Source organism: Molothrus ater, chromosome 8 (assembly GCF_012460135.2).
Source record: "Molothrus ater isolate BHLD 08-10-18 breed brown headed cowbird chromosome 8, BPBGC_Mater_1.1, whole genome shotgun sequence".
In the NCBI taxonomy this organism is placed as follows: Eukaryota; Metazoa; Chordata; class Aves; order Passeriformes; family Icteridae; genus Molothrus; species Molothrus ater.
In genome coordinates this window covers 17171602-17196769 of record NC_050485.2, presented here as the reverse complement: position 1 = coordinate 17196769, position 25168 = coordinate 17171602, and the positions used below count along the sequence as shown (strand labels likewise).

General features: G+C 39.6%; 1 protein-coding gene across 3 annotated transcripts in view; it reads right to left on the bottom strand.

The window, feature by feature from the left end:
- PHYHIPL (phytanoyl-CoA 2-hydroxylase interacting protein like) overlaps positions 1-25168 on the bottom strand; it is a 54697-nt gene that overhangs the window by 2279 nt on the left and 27250 nt on the right. For all 3 annotated transcript variants that reach the window (XM_036386022.2, XM_054515662.1, XM_036386020.2), the window contains exons 2-4: positions 8585-8781; positions 3562-3736; positions 2540-2657 (exon numbers count right to left, since the gene is read on the bottom strand). In XM_036386022.2, the coding sequence (XP_036241915.1) occupies positions 2540-2657; positions 3562-3736; positions 8585-8749 (458 nt within the window). In that variant the 5' untranslated portion in view covers positions 8750-8781. The remainder of the gene's footprint in view (positions 1-2539; positions 2658-3561; positions 3737-8584; positions 8782-25168) is intronic.

Here is a 25168-nt window from a genome sequence, read left to right as displayed (position 1 = left end):
TCTGGACGTGCTCCAGTGGCAGCTTTGGCTCCCTCTGCACCTGCAACCACATAATACCTGAAAGGGAACCATCCCCCTAAGGAAGTCCTGAAAAACACCATATCTGCTAGGTACAGGTACCCTTAGAACAATGTCTTTATACTCACTGACATGACAGACTAAAAATGCATGAGGGGCTGGAGATTCTTATGATTTTTATATTCCCCTCTTGCTTTACTTTTACTTTTTTTGGTTTCTTCTTCCCTTCTTTCCTTCTTTCAGGAAAGGGAAAAATAGCCAAGAAAGACTGTTCTCTCTCTGCTTCTAACTTGCAAGAGGTCTGTGTAAAATGGTGCTGTGTGGGAGAAGGTTTTGCTTGGTTAAAGTGGGAGGTAGCAGTCAAAGCAAACAAACTCAGTGTATACATTACAAATCAGCTCTGAATCAACTCAGTAATAGCTCCAGATGTGATTAGTTTTTCATTATTTGTAATCTCCTCAGCAGCACATCTTTATTTTACTCTAAGATACATTTCAGAAGTTTTCTGAGCCATTCAAATACTACCTACTTATTGTCTCAAGCCCAATTTCATAAGACATTGATTAGAGTGGGGGAGTATAATTAGTATTTTATGACTGAAGAGGTTAATAGGGAGGGAAAAAAGAGAAAAAAAAAAAGGCTGAATAAGCTTAAATAACCACCTGAAACCTCTGCAACCTGAAAAGTCAGGCTTCATTCTGAGAAAGTAGGTTCCATTTCTGTGGCAAGATACTGACATCCAGTGGCCAATTAGGCTAATTATAGGTTGCCTTTTTGGGGGATCTGAGCTGCTTTTGGTGCTCCCAACCCTGGCAAGCTGCAGTGACACAAACACCCTTCTGAGCTCACCTCAGCCCCTCCATTAGGGGCTGCTGCTTTAGCACTAGGAGCAGCTGCCAGTATGCCAATGCTACCAGAGCTTTTCCAGGCTGTGTGATGACACCAGAGACCATGCAGGCATGGAATGACAAGGAATTTTCCCTAATAGGAAGCATGTGGTTAGGGCTTTTAACATAACATACAGACAGGTGTACTGGGGAAGGATTAGCCCTTGTGACTATGTTAGTCTGTTTCTGATCACAAGACGTGACCATCAGCCAGTTCTGGTAGTTTGGCTTCCCACTGGCCTGGTAAAACAGCTTTTTGTCTCCAGCTCACTAACAGAGGGAAAACAAACCCATCTCTATTGGTGTCAAACCAAGAAAGAACTTAGCAGGAAGAAGAGGAACAGATAGAGTGCAATCAATTGGAGTCACGTTTGGCAGAACAAGTCCAAACCCACAGCTATAAATGCACCTCAGTGGCAATTTTCAGCACTAATGGACACAAAGGCAGATGCACTATGATTATATAGCTGAAAACAAAGCAATGTGAGGATCAGAACAGCACAGGCATTTCCCTTCTGTGGTATCCAGCCCAGGATGGCAGCAGTGGTTATGGTTATCGAAGAACCTCAATTTATTCTCTACCTCTACTGAGTTTTGCAGCTGTGTCCCTATGAGCAATGAAATAATCCTTCCAAAACACAGAAAGGGAAGAGCAAGTCCATGCTCTGCAATATCCAACACACTCTAGGAATAAATTAGATACCCAAGACTACAAAGTGGGAATGTTTCCAAATATAGTAGAGTCTGTTCTTTGAAGCTGGATTGCCTTGAGTTGTCTTAAAAACATTCCATTCTAGGCAGGTACTAGTGGGACACTCACATAGAACTGAAATTATGAGGCCCAGCAGGAGCCCTATCTCCTGATGAATATTAAAGAAGTGCAGTCAGTGGTGCAGCCTTCCAACACACTGCTTACCTCTCATCCATGTTCTTCTAACAGGAGAAGGTTACTCTGTGTGGCTGTTCCTGCTCATGCAGCACGAGCTTTGACTCCTTCTATCAAAAAGTCTGCTTTTCTCTTATCCTGATGTTTCCCACCTTGTGTGGAGGGCACACTGGGTCTCCACCAGAACAGGGAACCTACATCCAGCTCTCCTGTTTTGTCATTCCAGCTGAAGCATGGTGGTTTAACACTGTCTAAACATAATGCCCTTCCCTCCCCACATGATCTAAATTAACATTCAGATTGCAGAGTCTGTATAACTGCATTTGGGCATGGAAATAGGATGGTTGTACATGGGAGAGCAAATATTTGAGATGGAACTCTTACATGCAGGCAAACGCCTGTGCATATGGTTGTACACTCCTACTGTCAGTCACCTCACTCTTAATTTCTCAGTACAATGGAAATATTTGGCTACTAAACTCTCCATTATGGTTACAGATGCTTTTATGAGGTTGGAGCCCGTGTGAGTACCTCAGTTTCTGCTTCAAAACAGACTTTTATTGCCTAATGGAGGTGCTGAGTTAAGCAAGGAGAAAGAAACAAGTTGTGTTTTATTCTTTGCCTTCCTCTGAATGGGCTATAAAGCATTCAGGCATTCTGCTCTAGCTTCAGCACAGCTGTCTCTATTTACTTATTTTCATTACTCCTTTAATGTGCCAAAGGACTTTGAATATGTTTAGTTTCTTACCTGATATAATCAAAGTATTCTTTGTGCTGATTCCGATAAAAAACAGACAGTTTAAGCATACGGCCTGCAATCACTTCAGCTTTTTCCAATAGCTGTGTTAGGTGAACTTTTGAATAATCTGGAAAGGAAAGACAAACTGCTAGTACAGGGGGCAGGAAAATCCACAACACTCTCCAAAAGCCACAGACACATGAAGACTGAAAACTAGGTAATATACATCACATCATGCCCCAGTTTTCAACAGTGGCAACAAGCAAATCAGATGGCAGGAGCAGGTGTTTGTGATTCTCCCCACTCCTTCCTCATGAAGACTCTGCAAGCTGGCAGCAACTTTCAGCTCAGGATTTCCTATGTTAGAGCTGGTTTCCCTGTATTTGGGACTGCAGTGCAGCTCAGGACTGCAGAGGAGCTCAGGACTGCCCTCTCTGGCTCATATCAGTTGATAAACTATTTGCTACAGTATACCTGGTTGTGAGCCAGTAACCAATGACAGTACTAACAAAGCTTGCTTAGGACCCACCTTAAATCCTCAGCTTTCACACAGGCATGCACAGTGACAGCAGGTCATGAACATTCAAAGGAAACCTTATAAATCAAAGATAGGCCAAAGTGACCCTCGTGATGGGGTGTTGATGGTGCTGAGGTTTTGCAGCATTCAGAGAAGGCAGAGCAGCAGAATGTCTTAAGCTGTCAGGGAGCTGCCCTTCTACCTTTACCCCACAGGTGCTGGTAGCCAGTGACACGCACACAGGTGGCCCTTTCCTAGCCTGGGACAAGCAGTGGTGCCAGGCACAGCACTTTGGGAGAGCTAAGCTATGGCACAAGCAAAGGGTAGTCCAGCTGCCTCTGCGTAACGGGCCAAACCTTGGCACATACAAAGCCTAAAGTGTGAATTCCAGTTTCCAGGGGTGACTATTGAAGGGCACCAGCACAGCTGGCACTGGCAGGTGCCCAGCCCAGTGTGGCAGCAGAGGCAGCACTCATTGACTGCAGCCTGTGGAACAGGATCCCTCAGCTGTTACCTGCGGTGCAGAACTCGATGATTTCGCTCCACTCGGACACGACGTAGTCGCCATCGACCTGCTTGGAGGCCGTCTGCACCGCCACCGTGTACTCTGTCCTGGGGCTCAGGAACCAGTGCCCGCGCACCGTCATGGGCAGGGGAACGGCCTTGGCCACCAGCTTGGTGGGCACATCCTGCACAAACAAAACACCAAAGGACACACAGTCAGCAGTGAAACCAAACCAATCTGCCACCCTTTCCTTCACTGCTTTTGCAGTAGTCCCCAACCCTGAGATGGCTCTCATCTGCAAAATCGAGTTATTTCCCACAGTTTGTTGGTGCAGCAAGGTGAGCAATGACAGAGGATTGTGGTGTAAGGCCTGTTCTAAGAGACATGGGGATAACTTGCATGGATGAATTAATTATTTGTTCCAAGTGACTGTAGAGCAATACTATTATATATAGCCCAAATATGTAATTCTCTCTAGGGTCATTTATGCTTATATATGCAAACAAAGAAAGACATGCTACTGAGAACAAAGGTATCCTAATTTAAGAGATTCTTGTGCTCTCACTGTTTTCCTTTGGCCAATGTTATCAAACAAAATTCCTCCTGCTGTCAATCAGTCCAGCTACACTGTTGCTGCGACCTTCCAAACTAAATTTCAACAGAGAAAATGAAACACATTGCAGAGTAACTATGGCTGGTTCGCATCTTTCAAAATACCCTTCTGTACAGCAATGCCCAGAAGAAGCAAACAGCTTGAGCCTACCACTGAACCTCCTGCTTTCCCCTCCACTGCCCCTTCAGAGCCTCTGTTTTGCTCTTCCAGTATATCACAGCCCCAGGGTACAACCAAGAAAAATAGCTGCTTGCTGTAGTTGAAATACTTGATTTCTACAGTACCACAGACTTTGGTACAGACCACCAAAGGACAGAAAAAATGGAAGAACAGGACATATTATGCAAGAACTGTGGAGGAAAGGACTCACAATGGAGTTCAATGATTCTCTGTAGTATACCTGAGGAGCTGCAATAGAATGAGAAATATTTATGATTGAATATTCACCAGTAATAACAGAATAGTAAGACAGCTGCCATGTGGTAAATGGCATCCTTAACTGTCCACCTATAAATCCTAGTCCACAATCATCTACCTATATATAGCAGTACTATACAAGGACTATAGGTAGATGGACTACTGTAGTAGTTCTATAGCATAGTAGTCTTTAAAGGAAAAAAGGAATAGAAGAGGGATATTTCCTGGTCATAATCACTAAACAAGATCTGAAGGATTTTTTCCCCCTTGTCTTCTATTATGAAAAAAGATCTTTCTCCTTTTGTTTTCCTATCAACAAAAAATTATCTTCAGTTTCTGTATTAAGAAACTAAAATTAGCAGCTTGGGATATTACAAGAACTGATGTAATTGAGTGATAATCCAGGGTAAAATTTTGTTGTTATGATTTCTCTTTTGCTAATTATCATTTAAATCAAATAATAGTTGGATGAAAACTTTATCTGAAAAGGAGAGAGCTGTGCATGGAACAATTCATAATATGTAGAGAAAAATTACAAAGAAAAAAAACCAAACACCAAATGAGATTTAAAGCTACCACCCCAAAAGGCATCCCACTGGACTGAGTCTGCTACTGCTAATGCAGCCAGCAGGTGCCACAGTTAACATCATTGGTCTTCCTGTCACCTCTTCTTGGGTTATTGTAAAAGAGCTCCCACCTGAGTCAGATCTCTGTGCTCACACCCCAGTGGTGGCTTTTTCCCCATCAATTTTGTCAGTTTTCATGTAACATTAAAAGCCTTGTTGCCCCTGGTGTCAAAGCTTTACCCTCCAGCTGTGCATCAGCTACCTCTTTTTACCATACCAAAAAAGGGAGAGACTGCCAAAACAAAAAGGGTAAAAAGAAAGGGGCAGTCCACCACAGACCTTGCACAGCTGGAGAGGAGGGGCAGATGTGATGCTTCTCACAACTCTAATCTGCTGGTTTTTTCCTAAGCAAACACCACGTTTTTTTAAAGGCCACAATAGAGAAGAAATATTCAAATGTTCACATTGAGGATCCTCTGGGGATTCTCCACTTCTCCCTTTCATCTTCTGCTCAGCTCTCATTCCTGGCTGAGCCACCAAAGAAGGGCAAAGCAGGTACTGTGCCAGCTCAAGGAGAGCCAGGATTCTAGAGTGGCAGATGGCTGCTCCACTACCAGCACCCACCAGACAGCTCCAAAGGTACCTAGATGGCAATAATTTCTAAGAACAGCCTGTGAGCTTTGAATAACTAAGCAGCAAGGTGTATGAGTCTCTCTACTCTCCTTTTTCGGAAAAGAGGCAGCTTGCAGTCTTCAACTTTCTCCCATTTCATGTTACCCTTCCCTTTGCCAGGTCATCTCGTGGAACACATTGTGGGAACTCAGCACACCCAGATTCTGGTCCCAGGTTTGTTAAATATTTGAGTATTTTTCTTATTACATGGGAGTAATCATATTTTCATATTTAAAAGAGAGGAGGTATGCAAAATTAATTGAAAAGAAGACAAAATCTCATTGCAATTCTAGTCTTTGCACACCACTACCAATACAAACCTTCTCCTTCAGAGAGATGATGATGATAGTCAAAAATAATAAAAATATATGCACCCTAAGTATGCTGAATATGCTTTATATATTTGCCAACAAAACAGTATTGGAAGGTTGAATCATTCCCAGGTACACAAGAAAACAAAGAGCTCCCTTTCCTGAGGTACAGCATGGATCTATCAGGTGAAGTCTATATCCCAAGTAACTTACAGCCACCTGAGCACACTGATACTTAATGTTAATTCTGTATAAGTTAGAAAACGAGCTGGTCTCTTGCATTAAGACCCATGAGAGAGAGGGGCACTTGCAGTGCTTTACCCTACCTATAAGCTAGGTAAGGATGGATTCTTCTTGCACAGGCCAGGCTGCTGGATGGTTCCTAGGAGTAAATCCCAATGCTCTGGTTTGTATCGAGGCAGTAGGGCTCATTGTTTTCTCTCTAAAAAAGCTCTGCTAGGAGAAAGGACAGTGCTATCCCCCTCCTTTATGCAAAAGCTTTGTTAGGAAGTCAGGGGATGGGTGGGGACTGAAAACAGTTCCCTGCTGTGAGGATTCAGGGCTGGGCTATCAGCTCCTGTGGCTGAGCTTCAGCTGGGAAACTCCTATGGCCAACCTTAGAGGGAGGAAGGATGTTTGTCTTGAACCACACCTGGCTTGCACATTTGGAATCTGAGCACTTCAATTATCAACCAAAGTTCATTCTAGAAGTTGTGCTAAATATTGCTTAGTACTAAAGATGCATGAAAGAGAACACCCAAATGCTCTGGCACAGAGCTGGACTATTCAAGCAGTGCTCTACTATTGTCCACCCTCTCTCTACTCTCTGGATCTCTGTCATTCAAGCTTGGGAACAAAACCATAAAAAAATCACAGCAAAAAATCTTAACAAGTCACTAACAAAATTAAGAGCAATCAATTTTTACTTAATTCTGACAAGGCATCCAAAATATTCATCATTTTAATTGATAGATTTTAGTCTCCTGTTCTTAAACCAATTACCTTTGTCCTTTGACTAAACACTACTGCACAATAAAAAACTAGGGAATTGGTGAGAAACACAAAATAAATCTAATAGCTTTTCTTTATTTTACTACCAATATCCTTTCCCCCCTTCCATTGTAAGTCTAGTCTCATTGCTGTGATAAAGATTCTGAAGTGTATGTGGTGTTTGCTCTACTAGGATGGCTCTACTTTTCACAAAAATAAATGTTCCAAGTATACACCAGTTAGCATATGAGTGAAAAAAGATATAGAATAATAAAATAAATTAAATTAGAAAGAATCCATCCCACTTTAGAGAGTATATTAATTCCTGCAGTATAAAAAGAGAATTTCAATTCAAAGGCAGTCAGTCCAAAATTAGTAAGAAAAAAGCAAAAGTACCCTACTTTATTTGCTATTACAATTAAAAATGGGGAATAATATGTGCCTATTATAACATTAGGTTTAGTAGTGTTTCACACACTGGTCCCTAGCAACTGCAACAACCTGGCCAAACATGTAAAATTCTCAATTTCAAGAAATAGTAAGTGATTTTTCGTTACTCTTACTGCATATGTTACTTCCAACCAAAAACAACAACAACAACAAAGGTCAAACAAGAAAATTATACACCTGCCATTAACAGAAATCTCATGAAAAATACTCTCACAATAAAAAGCCTCAGAGAAATCGGTGGGAATATCTTCTGTTTATCTCACTGGCTTATAAACCAACAGTTATTTAGGTGCTGAGAAAATTACAGCCTTTACATTTGTTTGGACAGTTATTTGTGCCTTGGCAAACCTTATCTTTTAGACAATGCCAACATTATTTTTAAATTTGAAGAATGTTCTATCTCAATGTTTCTCTAGGCATCTCAGTATGTCAATTGTTCTGAGGTCAAAGCAAATTTTGCTGGATTTGGTAAGTAAGGCATTTGCAGATCCTGCAATGCCTTCAATATGTTCCTGCACCAGAGGCTTGAGGAAAGAGGCCAGATGAATATTCAGGTCACAGTGCTGAATGCTGCAAACTAAAATTGCTGGAAGCCTTCCTGAAGTGCATTAGAATTTGTGGCTCTTCTGTTGAAATGATATGTGTTGCTCTCAGGAGTCTGTCACCGAACAGGCAGAGAATACACACACATTTTGTAAATAATGATAAAGAACCAGTCAGGAATAAAAATGGCAGTCTTGCATTACATTGTAGAGGTACCAAAAATGCTTTCAAATGAAACAGAAAAGGTAATGTGCAGTTCTCTGTGAAACAAATGTATTTGTGTGTACATGCACACAGGCTGGAGACAGAGGAGGTACTCTGAGTAAACAAAAATTCCATCAGATTAATCAAAACCCACCTTTGTTTGATATCCAATTCCTGTTTCCCATGGCTTTGAAAGGTTAATAAAACACAGAGATTCATCTGTTTAAAATCAAGCATTTGTGCCTTGATTTTTAAATGAAAATTACCTTGTGTTTGAATTTGTTGGAATTCTTGTTTTCTTTCTTGTTGAGATCGATGAAGTAATGAGTAATGCGATCCTTGGATTTAGAATCCATGTCCCAAGAAATCTTGAAGGAGTCACACGTGATGTTACTTATTTTGATGTTGTGTGGGACTGGAAGCTCCTCCATCTCTGCAATCCCACTATCTTGTGATTTATTCCCTGCATGGAAAATAAGCATGATTTGTTCAGTGAAGGACCCATTTGATCAGTGTTTTGTGTGCATTCAGTACCAGCACATCCCTGAACAGCCTTTCACAAAGGCTCACAGGGGGTCCCCAGCAGCCACTGGGGTACAGTTACACAAATCTGGGTGTCAGTGATGGAAAGCACTGGAAAGGGATGAAATTCCTCAGGTGAATAAGCACTAATAACACGGTGCACAGAGTGGCTGGCATCACCACTGTGTGTGCTTGCAGGCTGACAGGACAAAGCACCTGAAGCTATCAAGTGCTCCAAGGTTCAGTTAAGAAGCCAGCAATGCCCACAGTTAACATAATGGCACCATTCATATCTGTCAGCCACTTAAACACAAGCAGAAATCATATCCATCCTTAAGCCACCTTCCAAGCACAAAACACAGGCAATCTCTGCAAGGTTTATAGATGGTGGATTCATATACACATATGAGTTCACATATTTAAAACAGCAACTCCTTTGAAATGAAACAATTAACACTTTGATGAGCCACAGCAAAAGGAACACACAAGCAAACTTCATTTTCTGTTCTTTATTCTTCCCATTTTCCCAGCTGAGACCCTGTAATTTTCTTGGGAAGTTCTTTTCTAAGTACATAAGGGAGATGAACAAATGACCATTGACCCCAAAAAGAATCACTGATTCTAAATTTAGGTCTCCCCTTAGTTCCCAAGGCAATTTTACAGTTCAACATTCTGTGAACATTAGAATCCAGAAATGTTAGGTGTCCTTGCACTTACATAACACTCAAGTCAAAAGTGAACAAATGAAAAAAAAAACCAACCCAGTAAGATGAGAAAAAATACTGGATAAAAAATGAAAAAATCGATATGATGTAAGAGAAGAAGTAAAGAAACAGAACAGAAAAAAATGAAAATTGAATATAGATAAGGACAGATAGAACCAAAGCTAGTGTCTCAATAAGAAACTCAGGAAAGCTCCCAAATGATGAAGATGGGAAACTCATGCAGGGATGTGAGGCAATGCATTGTCAGAATTATTCATAGTAACATCTAATTATAGAAAAAGATAGTATTTATACTTTCATCATAACTGATAAAAAATGATAAAAAACTGAACTCAGAGGTGTTTGGGCAGTAATAAAAGTAACAACTTTACTTGGAAAACATTAGGAACATTTCAGTCTCTCATCATACTCTGCCAAAGAATTATTTCAGCACTTCAATGCAGGAATATTACTGTTGGCCTGATTGTTCAAAATTCTGCTCATAGATATGTGAAATTCAATCACAGACTCTGCAAAGTTCATAGATCTCCAGCTAGTATTGTGAATAATGTATTTTTACTGATGACTTCAAGAACTATTAAAACTATTTTTCAATTTTTGTCTTATTTGATGCATTTACATTCAAAAGGTTGTCTATTCAAACATTCTATTGCATTTTTTTTTCTTTTTCAACTAATACCAAAATCAGTTAGTGCATGGTTTTGCTCAAAATGCCCCTGATTTGTGCCATACACAGTGACATTTTCAACAGCTGCACTGGCTGCAACACACTCAGAAATACCAGTCATTACTGAAAGCTTTCTCTTCATATGAAAGACATGGTAAGTGCTTTTCCCAACATGACATTTCAGAAAGCCAGCAGGGAGAAAAGTGCACTGCTTTCTTTTGCAAGCAATTTGTATTTGAAAGATGACTGAAAGCTCTGCCAGGTACACTGAAAAGGCTTCATATGATTGGCTCTTCCAAGAGCAGAGCTCTGTGTTTAAGTAGAAGATGGAGTGTGGATGCTGAGGTTCTCAGAGCTGGAGAGCTGGACAGACTGAGACACTGAACACTGTGTAGCACCCTGAACAGACATGCAGCCAGGAAATCCAAGCCATAAATCCACAATAGCTCAATGCGCAAATTATTAGCCTAAAAATGAGTTTCTGTATTCCATACCCAGGGCCTGAGCTGTGTTACAAACAGCCAAGGTGGTTTCAGCCTCAGGACACATGCAAAGCAGTAATGACCATTGACAAAAAGTAACAGAGAGAAAGAAACATTTTGGAGAACACCAGTGGCAAACAGCAAAAGTGCTCCTGGGAAATAGATATCATTTTCTTTGTGGTTCTTGGTATTAATATCTGGCACACATCTTCAGATATCTGCACTCCCATTCCTTTTAATTTCTTTGCTTTTGAAGTGAATAAATAGCTGTAAGTAAATGTCAAGCAGAAAATCTCCAGGTAGTTTTTAGGGTTAGGGTAGGGGTTAGGGTTGAAAGAGTCGAAGAGCCTACAGTTTCAGGAAGACTGGGGTTCAAGGCACACCAAGGCTATTCCAGCAGGGCCCCAACATTGCTGCTCCTACATCTTTGAGATCTGGAATCCCATGGTGCTGGGTTAAGGGTAGAGTGGCGCTTAGACAGAAAACCTAGGTGATACAACACACATATTTTAGGGAAGACAATAAAGAAATCTAAGCACACCTAACATGCCAAGCTCCTGAAGAACCTCCATCTCTAACACTGGCCTTTTCCCCAGGACTGAAAATTTGCTACAAAAAAGAAAGCCCAGATTCAGTGATGATTGCTCTGTTCACCCAAACCATGTCTGTCTGCACTCAAGCACCTCAAAGCAACTTCTAGGTTGCTGCAATTTTTTATGGTGTGTGAGACACCCAGAAGCCACTGAATGAATTGGGAAAGACAAAAGCACAGGAAAGCCCTGGTGATACCCCACAAGCAGTGACTGGGAGGGAAGTCAGTGGAACCGTGGTGACCACAATATCCTGTGTGCCACCACAATATTCCCCTACACTGATGTAATTTCACTCACTGGGGCTGCTGTCATGCAGGAGAGGGTGCACCAAGTGCTGGGTGTAGTGTCTGGGAATACACACAAGACATTAACTCCTGCAGCTACTTCTGTGAGCTCTCAGCTCCATGAAAACCCAGCAATGTGATGAGGGAAATGTGACTCAGGGTCATGAGCCAGGAATAAGCGAGACTGTACTCACAAAATACAAAATTAAAAGCTAATACTAGATTCTTAATGCATTCTGGGAAGATATCTGAAAATCAAAATATGTGTAGATGAGGATGAGAAGCAATTTTGAGACCCTGAAAGACTAGGTTTTTATGTATATATCTATAGATAGATAGAGAGATAGATAGATACCAACAGCACATGTAATAAACACATAAAAGGCGAAATAGAATTTTATATTATGAATCACATTTTTAAAAAGAAATCTCACCTCATTTTAAATGCATGCACTGGGGAAATCAGACTGTGGCTTTCTCAAGGTAACATTTTCAATACAATGAGAGATATTAACTATAGTATTTTGAAGAAGAAATGTTTGATGAGAGGGGATCAATGTCTAAGAGCACACACGTCTTAGGTACCATGACATAAGAAATCCTCTTATAGACGTGGATGCTAACAACTGAGAACAACTCATTTACAAACAGGAACTCCCATAACATGAGCAGAGAAATCCTTATTCCTCCTGAAATACAAAAGTTTCTACATTTTCTTGTCTTGATAATTCAATTGATAGGTTATATATCAGATCTATAGAGATAAAATATTGTAATTACAGAAATCTGATATAGACTGACAACATTTAAGTGCTGTAATTGAGAGTGAATTCTCCAGTTTACTGAGAAGGTATTTAATTTCCTCAAAAATTCAACAGAAGGGAGAAAACTTCATTCTGTATAACCATCAAAATGACAGGGATGTGCCAGGAAATTACATATTAGCTGCTACTTTAAATTTAACTAAGCAAAATACAGTCTCATATTTTCCTCCTGTGCTGAGGAATGAATGGCTCCCAGTCCAACTGCTGGCTGTACAGAATTATTTTACAGAGCCAGGACAATATGTCCCCACCAAACAAATAATTAACCTGAATACCAACATTTCAATGTTCACAGCAACACCTTGTTCAAGAGAGACAGTGAAATTACACAGGGGAAATACAAATGCAACAACATTCAAAAAATATTAAATCAAGGCTGTTATTTGTTAGGCTATGTAAGTTCATTTCTCTAGGATAGTTACTCTATTTCAAAGCTCAATTTTTTATCCATAACCACAGAAGTAATGTTGATGTTTTGGTTGTGCCTCTTTTCCTGTACAAAAAAAAAATGAGTGAAGAGTCTCAGACTCTTAAGTATCTCTCTCTTCTCTCCCCCAGAATCCTGGTAAATGACCTCCCAATAGAGATTTTTATACTTATATAAGCATATTTAGGAATATTTTCTAAATAAGTATCCTTGTAAAACTAATTCCTAAATTAGATAAAGAGAGAATGCCTGACCCTAGAAATCCTGTTAGAGAGATAAACCCCTCTAAACCTTCTCCTCATTTCCTCCCCATTGTCTGATACTACTGCTGTGCATTTTCTAGTATGAAATGTGCACTGTGTCCAAAATATTTTAAAAATAGTTCCAAGAATAAAGCATTACTTAATTAATATGTGTATCTATACTGAGTGGTTTTGAAACGTGCATATACATTGAGATTCTTATTACATGGTTTTAACAGCTTAATTTATCTGTTTCCTGCTAATCTAGGACATTGACTTCAGCAGGAATATTCCACACACAAACCAAAGAGAACACAACTGGACTCTGCGAGTACAAATGTGCCTTCAGTACAGGCATCTTCTTCAGCTGAGAATGCCCCCCAAACAGTGCCCACATAAACAAAGCACTGAGCAATCTCTGGAGTGCCTGGTTTCTGTGCTGAAAATTTTGTCTCAGCCCCTTACAAAGGACTCGATTCTTCCTCCTTCTCACACGGAGGATGAATGCACTCTACAAGTGGCGCCGTGATTCACAGCAGCAGCAGCCCAATCCCTCACTCCTGCCACTGCCAGCCAGGGATGTGCAGGCTCCCAGCTCCTGCTCTCTCCAAGCCTGGTTTCCCAGTGCCTGCTGTCACCAGGGGCCGGCAGCCCTGCTCTGCAGGCTGGAGGTGCAGCACAGCAGCGGGGGGACCACGTGTGTCCATGGGAAACCATGGGCTGTGAGCCCCGTGCTCCAACACCCACCCAGCCCAGGTGCTCATTTGAGCAAAATGCCCCTGCACAAAAGCAGATGGGACTTCAGGGGCTTCATTTCCTCAAACCTGTGTGTTCCACCAACACCACTGGGAATACAAAAGCACGAGTGGCAAACCTGACAGCTAGCAGCAGCCAGCAGAGGTACCCTGGCAGATTTGGGATGTGGTTATGCTATCAGAACTGAAGGGCTTTGGTTTACAGCTCATTCTCTCAGCAGGCACTGAATACAACATTATGTTCAATAGGAAATTAAGAGTATCTGTACTGAGAAGGTTACTATAATTAGTAAGCAGAAATTAAATAGTCACATTATAAGATTTCTGTGGAATACATATTTTGGCATAGATACTAGATTCTCAATAGTGGATTTGTTGGGCCATATGTATTCCTTCTAAGTCAATAATAAAACCTAAATATTTCTTAAATATGAGAGCAGAAACAGTAACAAGAAAAGAACCAACAATATTCACTCCTGTGACAAGACCATAGATATCTCGAATTACACCTGGAATAACTTTGATACAAAATATGCATCAATTAATCCAAAAGCAAAGGCAAATCTCCAAAAGATTTTATGCCTATGACTTGCAATGATGTTTAGGTACAATTTTCATATGATGTACATAAAATATATACATGAATTTTTACATAAGGCTCCTCAGGCTCACTTTGCATCCAGTGAAGAGAGACAGTTTCCTAGATGGGCTAATCTGAGTACCTACAGGTAGCTCTCATTTAAATTGGCCCTGGAGGAATCCAATTCTTTTCAGAGAGTAGAGAGGGAGGTCACAGAAGCTAAGAACTAGTTGAAGTTACCCTTTATAATAATTTCCTAAATTACACTTGTGAATTTGACTGATTGTCATGATGCAACAGCAATTTGCAAGATTTCTGCCAGAGAAAAAAGAAAAATAATGGGGATAAATAATATGTTTTACACTGTAGCCAATTTCTGAACTCCTTAGCAAAGAAATCTATGTGTCACTGACTCAGAAATATCCTTTGACTAATACTTTAAAAGGGATAAATTTTTCAAGAATAATTTTTCTGAATTTCTGTGTCAAATACATCATTTATCCCCACAATATTTTTTTCTGAAAGCACTGATAGGATCAAATATCTCAGGACCATTTAAGCTTGAATATGGATGAATTTATAGCTTGCTAACTTCAATTATAGACAAATTATTTAATAACTGTAATTTATTTTAAATAAATAGTGCATTTAATTGCATCATTAAACTAATTCCTCAAAATAATTGTTTCCTCTCTTGCTATTACCATAGAGAAAATTCAGATATAACACCATACATTGTCGTCTGATGCTATCAGCCAAATGGTCTAAATCAGCAACAATTCTTCCTTTGATTTTTGACCTATCCTTACTTAGACCAAAAATTTAAGTAATGATTAGTAACATCTTCAGAAATAGCTAAATTATTTGCAAAAGTGTTATTGAAATCAATGGAATCTAAGCTGAGTTACTCAAGAACTTCTGAAAACATGATTGCAATGATGCACACAAACTCCACAAACCCAAACCCTAATTGCAAATCAGATCAATGGCTGAATTGGCAAGGCTGCCCTTATTCTTTCCCTAAAATTTAATTGTTATTTGATATCCTGAAGTTATTTGACAACTTGGAAGTATTTAATATTTATACTTGACTCATTCAAAACTAAACCACATTTTCAGAATGTTGACAGCAGCCAAACCCCTAGACTGAGTACTGAAATGGAAATAGATGAAGTCTCTGTTGATATAATTACCTTTTTTAGAGTTCCCCTTACTCCAATTAGATATTTTTTGAAGAGTATTTGTAAAAAAACTGGAGGTCTCTATGCCTTTATAAAGTACTTTATGTCCCACAAGGTTGGGCCTTTATTATAGAATTTTTCCTCTTTTCTTTTTCCAATTTTATTACAAATAAGTTGAGGAGTAATATGCTAAGCTAAATACACACAACTTCATACAAAATTTAGTTTTCACTGTGTCAAAAATAAATGGAGAAAATATAAAAAAGGAGGACTTTAATTTTCAGATGGAAATGCGCAACTGAAAGGTTGTAAATAATCCTGTAGGTACATTTTTCTTCACTAAGCACTAGGAAATCTGTAAGACTGAAAAACCACTTGGGCTAGAAGATTAAACTGCCATCCATGCTATCATGAGTACTCTCCCCTGTATCCAAGATATGGAGATCTATTGAGATCCTTTGGCCCTACCATGCTCTAAGGACTGACCAAATCCCTGGGTGGAGAGCTGAGAAGTGCTGGGATCTCCATTTATAACCCATGAATTCCAAAACCAAACAAACTGAATTGGCCAGACAAGCTGAGACTGAGTGCAAATGTCACCAACATCCATCAGCACCTTGCTCCTCATCCTGGCTGCCGAGTGACTCTTGTATGCAAAACAATTTATACCCAGTTCCCTCTAACTTTCTCAGCCTGCTTTTACTAAACATGGCTTCATTTTTTACTGTACCTTGTCATGTAAAGCTAAACAAACTTCTCTATGGCCTTCTGTGAAAGGAGAGTTGCAGTATGCAAAAAAAAAAAAAAATCTCCTACTGGCAAACCATTGGTTTTCATGGCTCTGCCACCAGAGCCGGGCAAGGGCAATTTTGTCTTCTTGAAACCAAAAAGGACATCATTATTGCAGGCCACAAACACTCAGCCACCACAGTATTTCCTCCTAATTAAATACTCCCATTTTGTTCAGCACAGCAAGCCTGCAGTACATGGGTGGTAAGTGGCTCTTCTCAGCATGTGTTGGCTACAAGATACATTTGAAAAACAAATTTTAATTAAAATGTGCATTTCTCAGTTGCTGAAAGAGAAAGAAGGTAACAAGGGATGTAAAAGGCTCTAAACCACGATTTTACTTAATTTAAATGCCATTTAAAAATTAAAATTAACTTTACAGTCCTTACACACACAACTAGTATTTGAGTTTAATGCATACCATCAGTCATACAAAATTCCAGACTTGGAAAGTAAGTATGTCGGAAACTACTACAAAATCTCTCCCAGATCATCCTATCATATGCACTTCGTTCAGATCTCTATTATTATCTAGCCAGTGTGAAATTCTGACCACACTTCAGACTGCAGGCCCATTTTGTGGTGCATTTTTGTAAGGATGCTATCTCAGTGCTGTTCTGCTGAAAATGGGAATAAAAATTTTTCAGCATACTCCCACCCTGTTGATTCCTAAAGGGGCAGATTTTGGAGCAGGAGGGATACAAAGCTTTTAATGGTATGAGGTTTGTCTCTTCTGGTGAATAAAATGTACAGCTGTGTCTGAGACTGTGGGACTGCCTATGTCTCCAGGACTAACAACAAAGGAAAACAGATCTCAGATGAAGGCTCTGACTGTGTGACCCCAGACAAGTTGCTTGGGGCCAGATTCCGATCCAAGTGACACTGCTCTGGGTCACTGGCCTAATTGCTCCAGTGCTCTTCAGCTAACAGTGAAATTGAGGCAAAGCACTGCCCTCAGTTTTCTGTTGCTTTTAATATTAACTGTGTATTAGAGAAGTGACTGGCCTTTCATGATTTGTGCTTCCACATGTCACTAAACAAAGGAGAGAGACAAACAGTTCCATTTTAGCTTATTACTGTGAACCTCATTCACATTGGTTTACCTCATTCTTTGGCTGGCAACAACTTGTGCCATTTATTGCAGCTGTGTCTTCATCTAAACCAAAAAAGTGTTCTCTACTTCAAGTTGAGTCATGTGAGTTCAAATCTAGCAAGATGAGGCAGCCTTGTATTCACATGAGCTTAAATGTGACCTGCCAGCTTCCCTGAAACTGCAAGTGCCTTGATCACAAAAGGATTTTTTCATTTAAAGTCCACTTCCTTTCACCAAAGGGAAGCCCAGACAGAAAGGCAAAACTTGCCACTTGAAGGGCAGCAGAGAGAACTCAAGGCTGGGGAACACAGTTTTACTAAGCATTTTCCTTGGGAAAGTAGGGTGCTCAGCATGAGTGGGCTTTTGTAACTCTCTGGGTACCCTGGCAGTCTGCAGCATGAATGAGCATTTCTTTACTTCAGTGCACTGGCAATTGCTGGGTGCTTTTCACACACATCTCTTGTAAGGAATGGGATTTGGCTCTGGTTTCCACTAGTTTGTGCTTTTTAGCTGTGATTTGAAATGTGTTACATATTCACAATAGTTCAGGAAATTCTACTCTGTAACTTGTACTGTTCTATTTTACATTTAAATTGTATGCACGTTTCAGAATTGTATGCCTGTTTCAGACTTTCAGGCCCTAACAAAAAAAGGATATAGGGGTTTTGAGTCCTTTTTTTTTGGCAGGAGTTGTTCTGTTTCATTTTTAGCTGGTTTCCTAGGGAAACTAAACATTGCCAAGGCATTTAGATGTAGGTCTGCCACTGGTTGACTGTTTCTAACTTTTGAACCTCTGTCAAGAGCAGAGAGCTCAGAGATAACTTAGGTTGCTGCCAGTTTCTTTAAGGCAGGCAAGCATGCAGAAATGAGAGGATCCTGCTAAACACTCCTTATCAAGAAGAAGGCTACAATGAGGTCAAGCTTTTCACTATAACTAGAATATGAAGATGACACAGTTATGAATATTGTAGCCAAATGAAATCTTTCAGCAGAGTCTTCACCACACTGGAATTCACCCCTCACTCAGACACAGTATAGCATACTGACCGTGCATATTTATTAAAAGTCCCAGCTGTAGCTCATCAGCTTCCTGTCCTGATGGCATTTGTGACAGAACTCTCCAGTAGGTTATCTAATGAAAATTGTCTAATGGAGAGGAGAAAACTCAAAGCGAAGTTTTGATGTAATTAAGTTAAAAGAAACCTACAACAATTCTAAAAACATCAGATTCCAATCCATGGTCCTCAATAACTCTGAAATTGCTCTTTAAAAAAAGCACAGCTCAGTTGGATACCTACAATAGTTCCCATTATAAACTTTTCTGTAGTCTTATTATGCAGGCTATCAACAGCCATTGGACTGCAACAATGGCACTAATCATGATCAAGACAATACAAAAATTGATTAGCTATAGAGGAATAGCTGCACAACCTTCTACAAATTCACAATGCCAAACAAGTTCCCTTGGGTACAGTACTTAAAAAGAATTCATATTTAGATCAGTTTTTCATCTTTTGGATTTAGAGCATTTAAAAGCATCTCAAGGAATGCTTTCCAGTTCCCACTCCCTACTATATGAGCTAATCTAATAAGCATACTGAGATACACTGAAGTATTTAGTTTCCCTCTCTGGCTTCCATCTCCAGCACTGCATGCTTGCACCGGGGCTGACAGCCCCACCAGGCAGCCTGGGGGGGCTCCCTGATGGTCTGCTTGAGGAAGCAACACAGAAACCAGCTGAGCATTACAGAATACACAAAAATAGAAAAAGGAGAATCACTATACATGGAGATCATGGTTCTGTCTTCCCTGCACTTGTCCAGTTATGAGAAAGCAGAGTACTAGATATGTTCCTACCACACAAGCCATGCTGGGCCACCTGGCTACCTGATGTGCCACAAAATCTGAAATTAAACTCTCATGCTCTAGAAAGGCTGCTCTACTCAGATCCCTGGATATCAAGTATGATTTAAGAACTCCATGGTACCTAAACAGTGACAAAGAGAAGTACAGAAGTGACATATTCTTTGTGTCAGGGTCCCAAAGCATGGCACAGAGCTGTTCACAGACAGAGCAAACAAAGAATTGTACTCAGAGATTCAGGTAACTCCATCTATGGGGGAAAGAAAGCAACCTCTACACATGGGCAGAGATGAGACAATCACAATAAATGCCATGAGAAATCTTACTGCCCAAACCTGTCCTTTCAGGAGGAGTAAGGTGGTAGCTGTGTCATCACAGCACAGGTAACACTGCCTAAAATTCCAATATGTTCCACACAAGAGGGACATAAATTCCCTGTGATCTACTGGAATCAATCAGCAGCCTGAGAGGATTTTCAGTTACTGTGAAATATGGAACATATTCCATATTTAGAGATATGTCTTGGAATTACACTGGAAGTGTAAAGGCTAGAAGTTCATCAGAAACAGCATTCTGAAAATCACATGCTTTCTACTCAACATCTATATTAAGCTACCAGCATAAAGTTCATCACAAAAGTGTAAGTACATAGTATTTACCTTATGTTGTCACATGGAAGATGTTCCTTAGTAGCATTAGAAAATACAATCTGCTGCACGTCCTGGTTTTAATTTTATCCCTTCCTTTATATAAACCCACATATAATTTCCCTTTACATAAGTTGCATTAAAAAGAACAACACAGCATGAGTCACTCCACAGATACTTGTACACTAGAACTTCCAGCTGGCCAAGACTGAAAGAGCCTTTTAACATCTTTTTATCCTGCTTATTTTGAAGTCCAAATGTTTTTGACTATGAGTACACATAGAAGTGAACTGTAAAAAAATGCTCAAAATAATCTTTAAAAAATGTTATTTCTAGCCAGAAGTTAAATGCAGATTATAAATACAGGTTAAATATATAAACAAGTATATAAATCTATCTTATTAAAAAAGACAGAGTAAATTCAGACAAACTGTAACCTATAGTGACAAACTCCAAATGAGATGCCTATCTGCATGAAATAAGCTAGAGCACACACACCAAAGACTTGGAAAATACAGCACTTGTAAGATCTTAATCATGCCACATTATGAATGCAAATTGGTTTTTACACGAAGTCTTACTGAAGCCAACGGAATAGCTCAGGAAATAAATTTATGGGATGTTTCAGATCATTGCAAACCAAAGAATTCTCCTAAGAAGAGTGCTTGGATATACAAAGGTTAATACTGCAATTCCTTCAACTGTGCTTCTCCTAGAGCTGCCAGCTGGGAATGACTTTGTCCCATATCAAAGAAATGAACTCCAGACTCCACTCCACGTGAAACTAAGAGTGCAACCCTGATAATACTTTCTGTCACTCTGCAGGAATGAAAGAGCAACACCAAACTAATTTTAAGGCCTCCCATTCTTGGCAGCAGCTACACCTGTCAAGACTCAGAGGAACACTTGTTAGGTTATGAAAACAGTACAGCTAATCATTGCTTTTGGAAACATCCATGCAAAACACCTTGTTCATTCAAGCAGAAATCAAACAAGAACACTCTGAGAACAATAAAACAAAACTGACTAATGATTCAGCTACAAACACCACTGTGAAAACTGATTTGGTTACAAATGCTACAATGAATTCTAAGCAAATCTTCTGTGCAGAAGGAAAACATTTCAAGGTCAAATAAAGAATGCTCCGCTGTGGAACAAACCCTAGTGAAGAAATCACAAAAAGTGATCCTGGAGCAGAGTTTTCTTTAGTTCCAACTGCCTAAACACTGTCTTTGTACTTTTCTATAGCAGCGACATATTTTATACACATATCCTGTACTGGAAGCGTTAGTATTGTTTCTCCGGTTATGTTTACAAATTTTTGAAGAAAGTGGTCTGCAAGAAAAATGCTGAAAAATTCTGTCAAAAGAGAACAGAAGACATAGTTTAAGCCTGTGTTCAGCCAGAATTAAATATAGCCTTCAGGTCACAAAAAGCACGAAAGGCCGTGCATGCTGGCAGAACAGAAGATGTACCTACTGTCCTGAGTGGTCTAAGAAAAACTCAGACTGGGAGGATTTTTAAAGATTACCTCCTCAGTCAGGGTGGAAGATAACACGACTACTTCAGCAGCACAAGGGGACTGAAAACTACCTTATTCAGAAAAGGCAGAGCCTTCAAACCTGCTGTTTAGAAGCCACGAATAATAAAAGATGCAGGAAATTACAAGGAATGGGTAAACAAGGAGATCTTTCTAGATTCTAGGGGAAAAATGGAAAAATAATCAGGCAGAGAAGTCCCAGAATGAAAAAGCAAGGTCAGGAAGACAGGCTTCAGCAAGGCTTTGGAGACAACAGAACACAACAATGCCTGACCAGAACTCATTCAAAAATCAATGATGAAATAGTAGAGACATCTAAATAAGAATATGATAGAGTCTTTCCTCAACACACCTCACATGACAGAAGGGATTCTCTGCCTGTTCTAGAAACCATGGTTCTGGGACCAGGAACCTCACTGGGAAGCTGTTGGAAAGACTGAATTGGCCTTCTGGGTGTACTCTGACCCAGATCATACAGGCAGAATGGCAGGAATTTGGAAACATGAGCTCAGAACATTTCTCACAAGAGGTGGTAGAGCCACCAGATTAGTAGGCTGAGAAGAAAATTGCTAGTAGAATAGAAAAATCTAGTTTAAGATGAAAGATGAAAGAGATGAATTAGATAGTAATGGCTTAACTCTTCCTCAATAAAAACAGCTCAGTCTTTGAGATTTGCAGAAGATATATGAAATTTTAAGTGAGGGGTGGGGTCAGCTTCTTCTTCTAGGGGACTGCTTCTCAGATGCTGAAGGGTTAGAATTTCTCTCCCCTAAATGATTCCTCCTGCCATTGTACTCACTGAGAGCTGCTGATCTGCAGGGCTGAAGCAGGGCTGGCAGAAGTGAGACTGACATATGGAAAAACAGGTAAGGAGCTCATGTGCCCACTGGGCTACCATAGAGCCTGTGGCTGGTTCCAGGCTTTGTGTTTTTGTGAGTGATCTAAAGAGAGATCACATTTTTGTACTGAGGACAACATTAAACAGAAGAAGCTGCAAGCACAAGATGGCTCACAAGCATAGGCAGGAAGTGCTACAGTGGATTCTGTTACAGAGTAAATAAAATAATGCATCTGGGATCTCTAATCTGAAACAAACACAAAGAAGAAGGAACATACACAGGAGACAGTGATGATTAAAATGCTTTAAGTATAAAATTGACTAGAAATTAACTACAAAAGCTATATTATATGTTTGAATTTCAACCCAGCCATATCAGCACTAGGAAAGAACAGTGATTTTGTAGGTGAATCTAGCATAATTACACATCAAGCATTTCAGAAGCTTTATAAAGGATCTCGTAGAGTTGCAGTAAAGAATAATTGAATGAAAAGGAGATGAAATAGAATGGCAGGCAAAACATAAACAGCTTATATATATAATTTGGTCATTGCCAGACAAAATAACTCATAATCAATAATGTAGGTTTGGGCATCATAAAGCTCTAAAAGAAGATAAGGAAGAAGGAAGGAAAATAACCTTCAAAATTCATGAATATAAAGGAAGAATTTGGATGACTACATTTCTTGACACCAGGATGTTGAATAGCCAGTTTCCAGCAAAGCCTTGCTACTTAGTGACATCATTACTTATGATATAAACCAAGACAGGGTGAAATACTTGAAGTGGAAAACATAGGCAAATCATTAGTCATCTTCTCTTCCACAACTCTAAAGATCATTCATGGAGACTTGTTGCTCAGCTCCATTTAGTATTTTTCTGTTCTAACGATGAGGAATATATGAAATCTTAGTCTCTAGCAAGAATGTAAAGCTAAAACATTAATTAGCATTTTTCGTTGCAGCAAGAGAGCTTTTGAAGTGATACACTAGATTTTAACTCCTACCTGAAGCAGAATTATCATTTGTCACCAAAAAAAAACCCAAAAAAACAAAAAAACAAACCAAAACAAAAAAAAACCCACAATGTTCAAGTTCAGCCAGGTTAGACGTCATTTTATGGAAGAAATATATCAGTGAATTTAAATCTCCAAATTTGCAGCCAAGGAGAGGAACAAAACAACAATAAGCATAACCATGAATTTTGTGTCCTATCAAAACATCACAAGTACAAGCACTTCTCTATTATTCTGGATATAGAACATACGAACTGTGCTCAGAACTGTCATAGTAAAAAAAAAATGCAACAAAACTATTCAACAACAAAGATTCAGGACACTAAGAATTACTGTGAAATCTGGATCTCTCCGTTGTCCCTCACGTGGGAGTCTACCTAGATATTTGATTTTTTCCCATCTCTCAGACATACATGATGACATTTCAGAAATAGCAGTGACACTGCTCCATAATGCCAAAAAGGGGATTTGAAGATTTCATCCAGAGACTGGATGATGTCACTTTATCCCTTCTGTTTGAAAGGTGAATGTGTACACAATATGGCAATGTAAACCACAATTAATGAACTCCAGAAAAATATTTCTGAGTCCTCCAATAAATCCAGCGTGGTAATAAACTCCTGAAATAAATTAGAAAACACGAGACATGCTCAAATAACATGAGGAGCCAAAGATGCAAGCTGTTTATATAAACCAGAAATGACATCTTAGTTTATATGATGTAATGTTTTTATACAAGCCTGGTAGACTAAACAGTTGTGATGGTGCCAAGTGTTTGGAAGGTGATGAAATTGATTGAAACTGGCCAAGACACCAGTTCCAGCTCTGATCCTGATGCCTAAATACTATCTTCAAATATATGAAAGCAAAGTGAAAAGCACATTAGTGAGATTGTATAGCTCAAGCCATCAATGCTTAGAAATTACCAGAATAAAGCATACTTGAATAACCTTACATTGGACACTTTGTTTAGATTATGATATAGCCTTTAACTGCATGATTATGTACTAATTTTTCCACATAAATTCTGATTCATTCAGCATACATAATGAATAGTGCATTCATAATGAACTATTTTTCTTGTAACAGCTAGTTGCTTTTGTTCAATATGTAGTCCCAGGACTTATTTGCTACACATTATTCATATTCTTCTCTGAAGACAAAATTATGAATTTCATCATGGGTTTTTCCATGCACCTCATGGGTTTTCCAGGCTACTACAGCGTCTGTCTGATTAACAAACATTCATCAGTTTATTTTGAAAACATTGCTGTGAGGGGAGGCAGCAGTATGCTTCCATTTTACACACGGAAAACTAAGGCACAGGAAAATTACTTAACATGCTTGATGTTCTCTTCAAAGCCTTTTTTTTAAAGTCCTACTCTCACAGAAGTGAGCAGCAGCCATTGACTCTGAGTACTCCATGGCATCCCTCTCTGTTGGCAAATGCACAAGGAGAATTTGTCATCTTGGGGTCGTGTGTGGCTTTGGAAGATGTCATGTGCTGATACACATTGACCTTTCTCTGGCAGTCACACCAAAGCATGGCCTCTTCTGCCCTGTCCCTTGAACTTCTTCCTGCCCCTCTTCCTTCTTCTTTCCCAGTCCCACTTCAAAAGTCTTATTCTTCATTCCTAAGGCTGTCCTTTCAGTCCCAGTGTCTCTGCTCAGCAAGTCCTAGTTCCATTCTTTTACTCCTGAGCTCCGTGGTTCAAACTGCCCAGTAACCCTGTCTTCTACTTCCTCATTCTCCAAATTAATCTGAGTGAACATCCCTCACTTC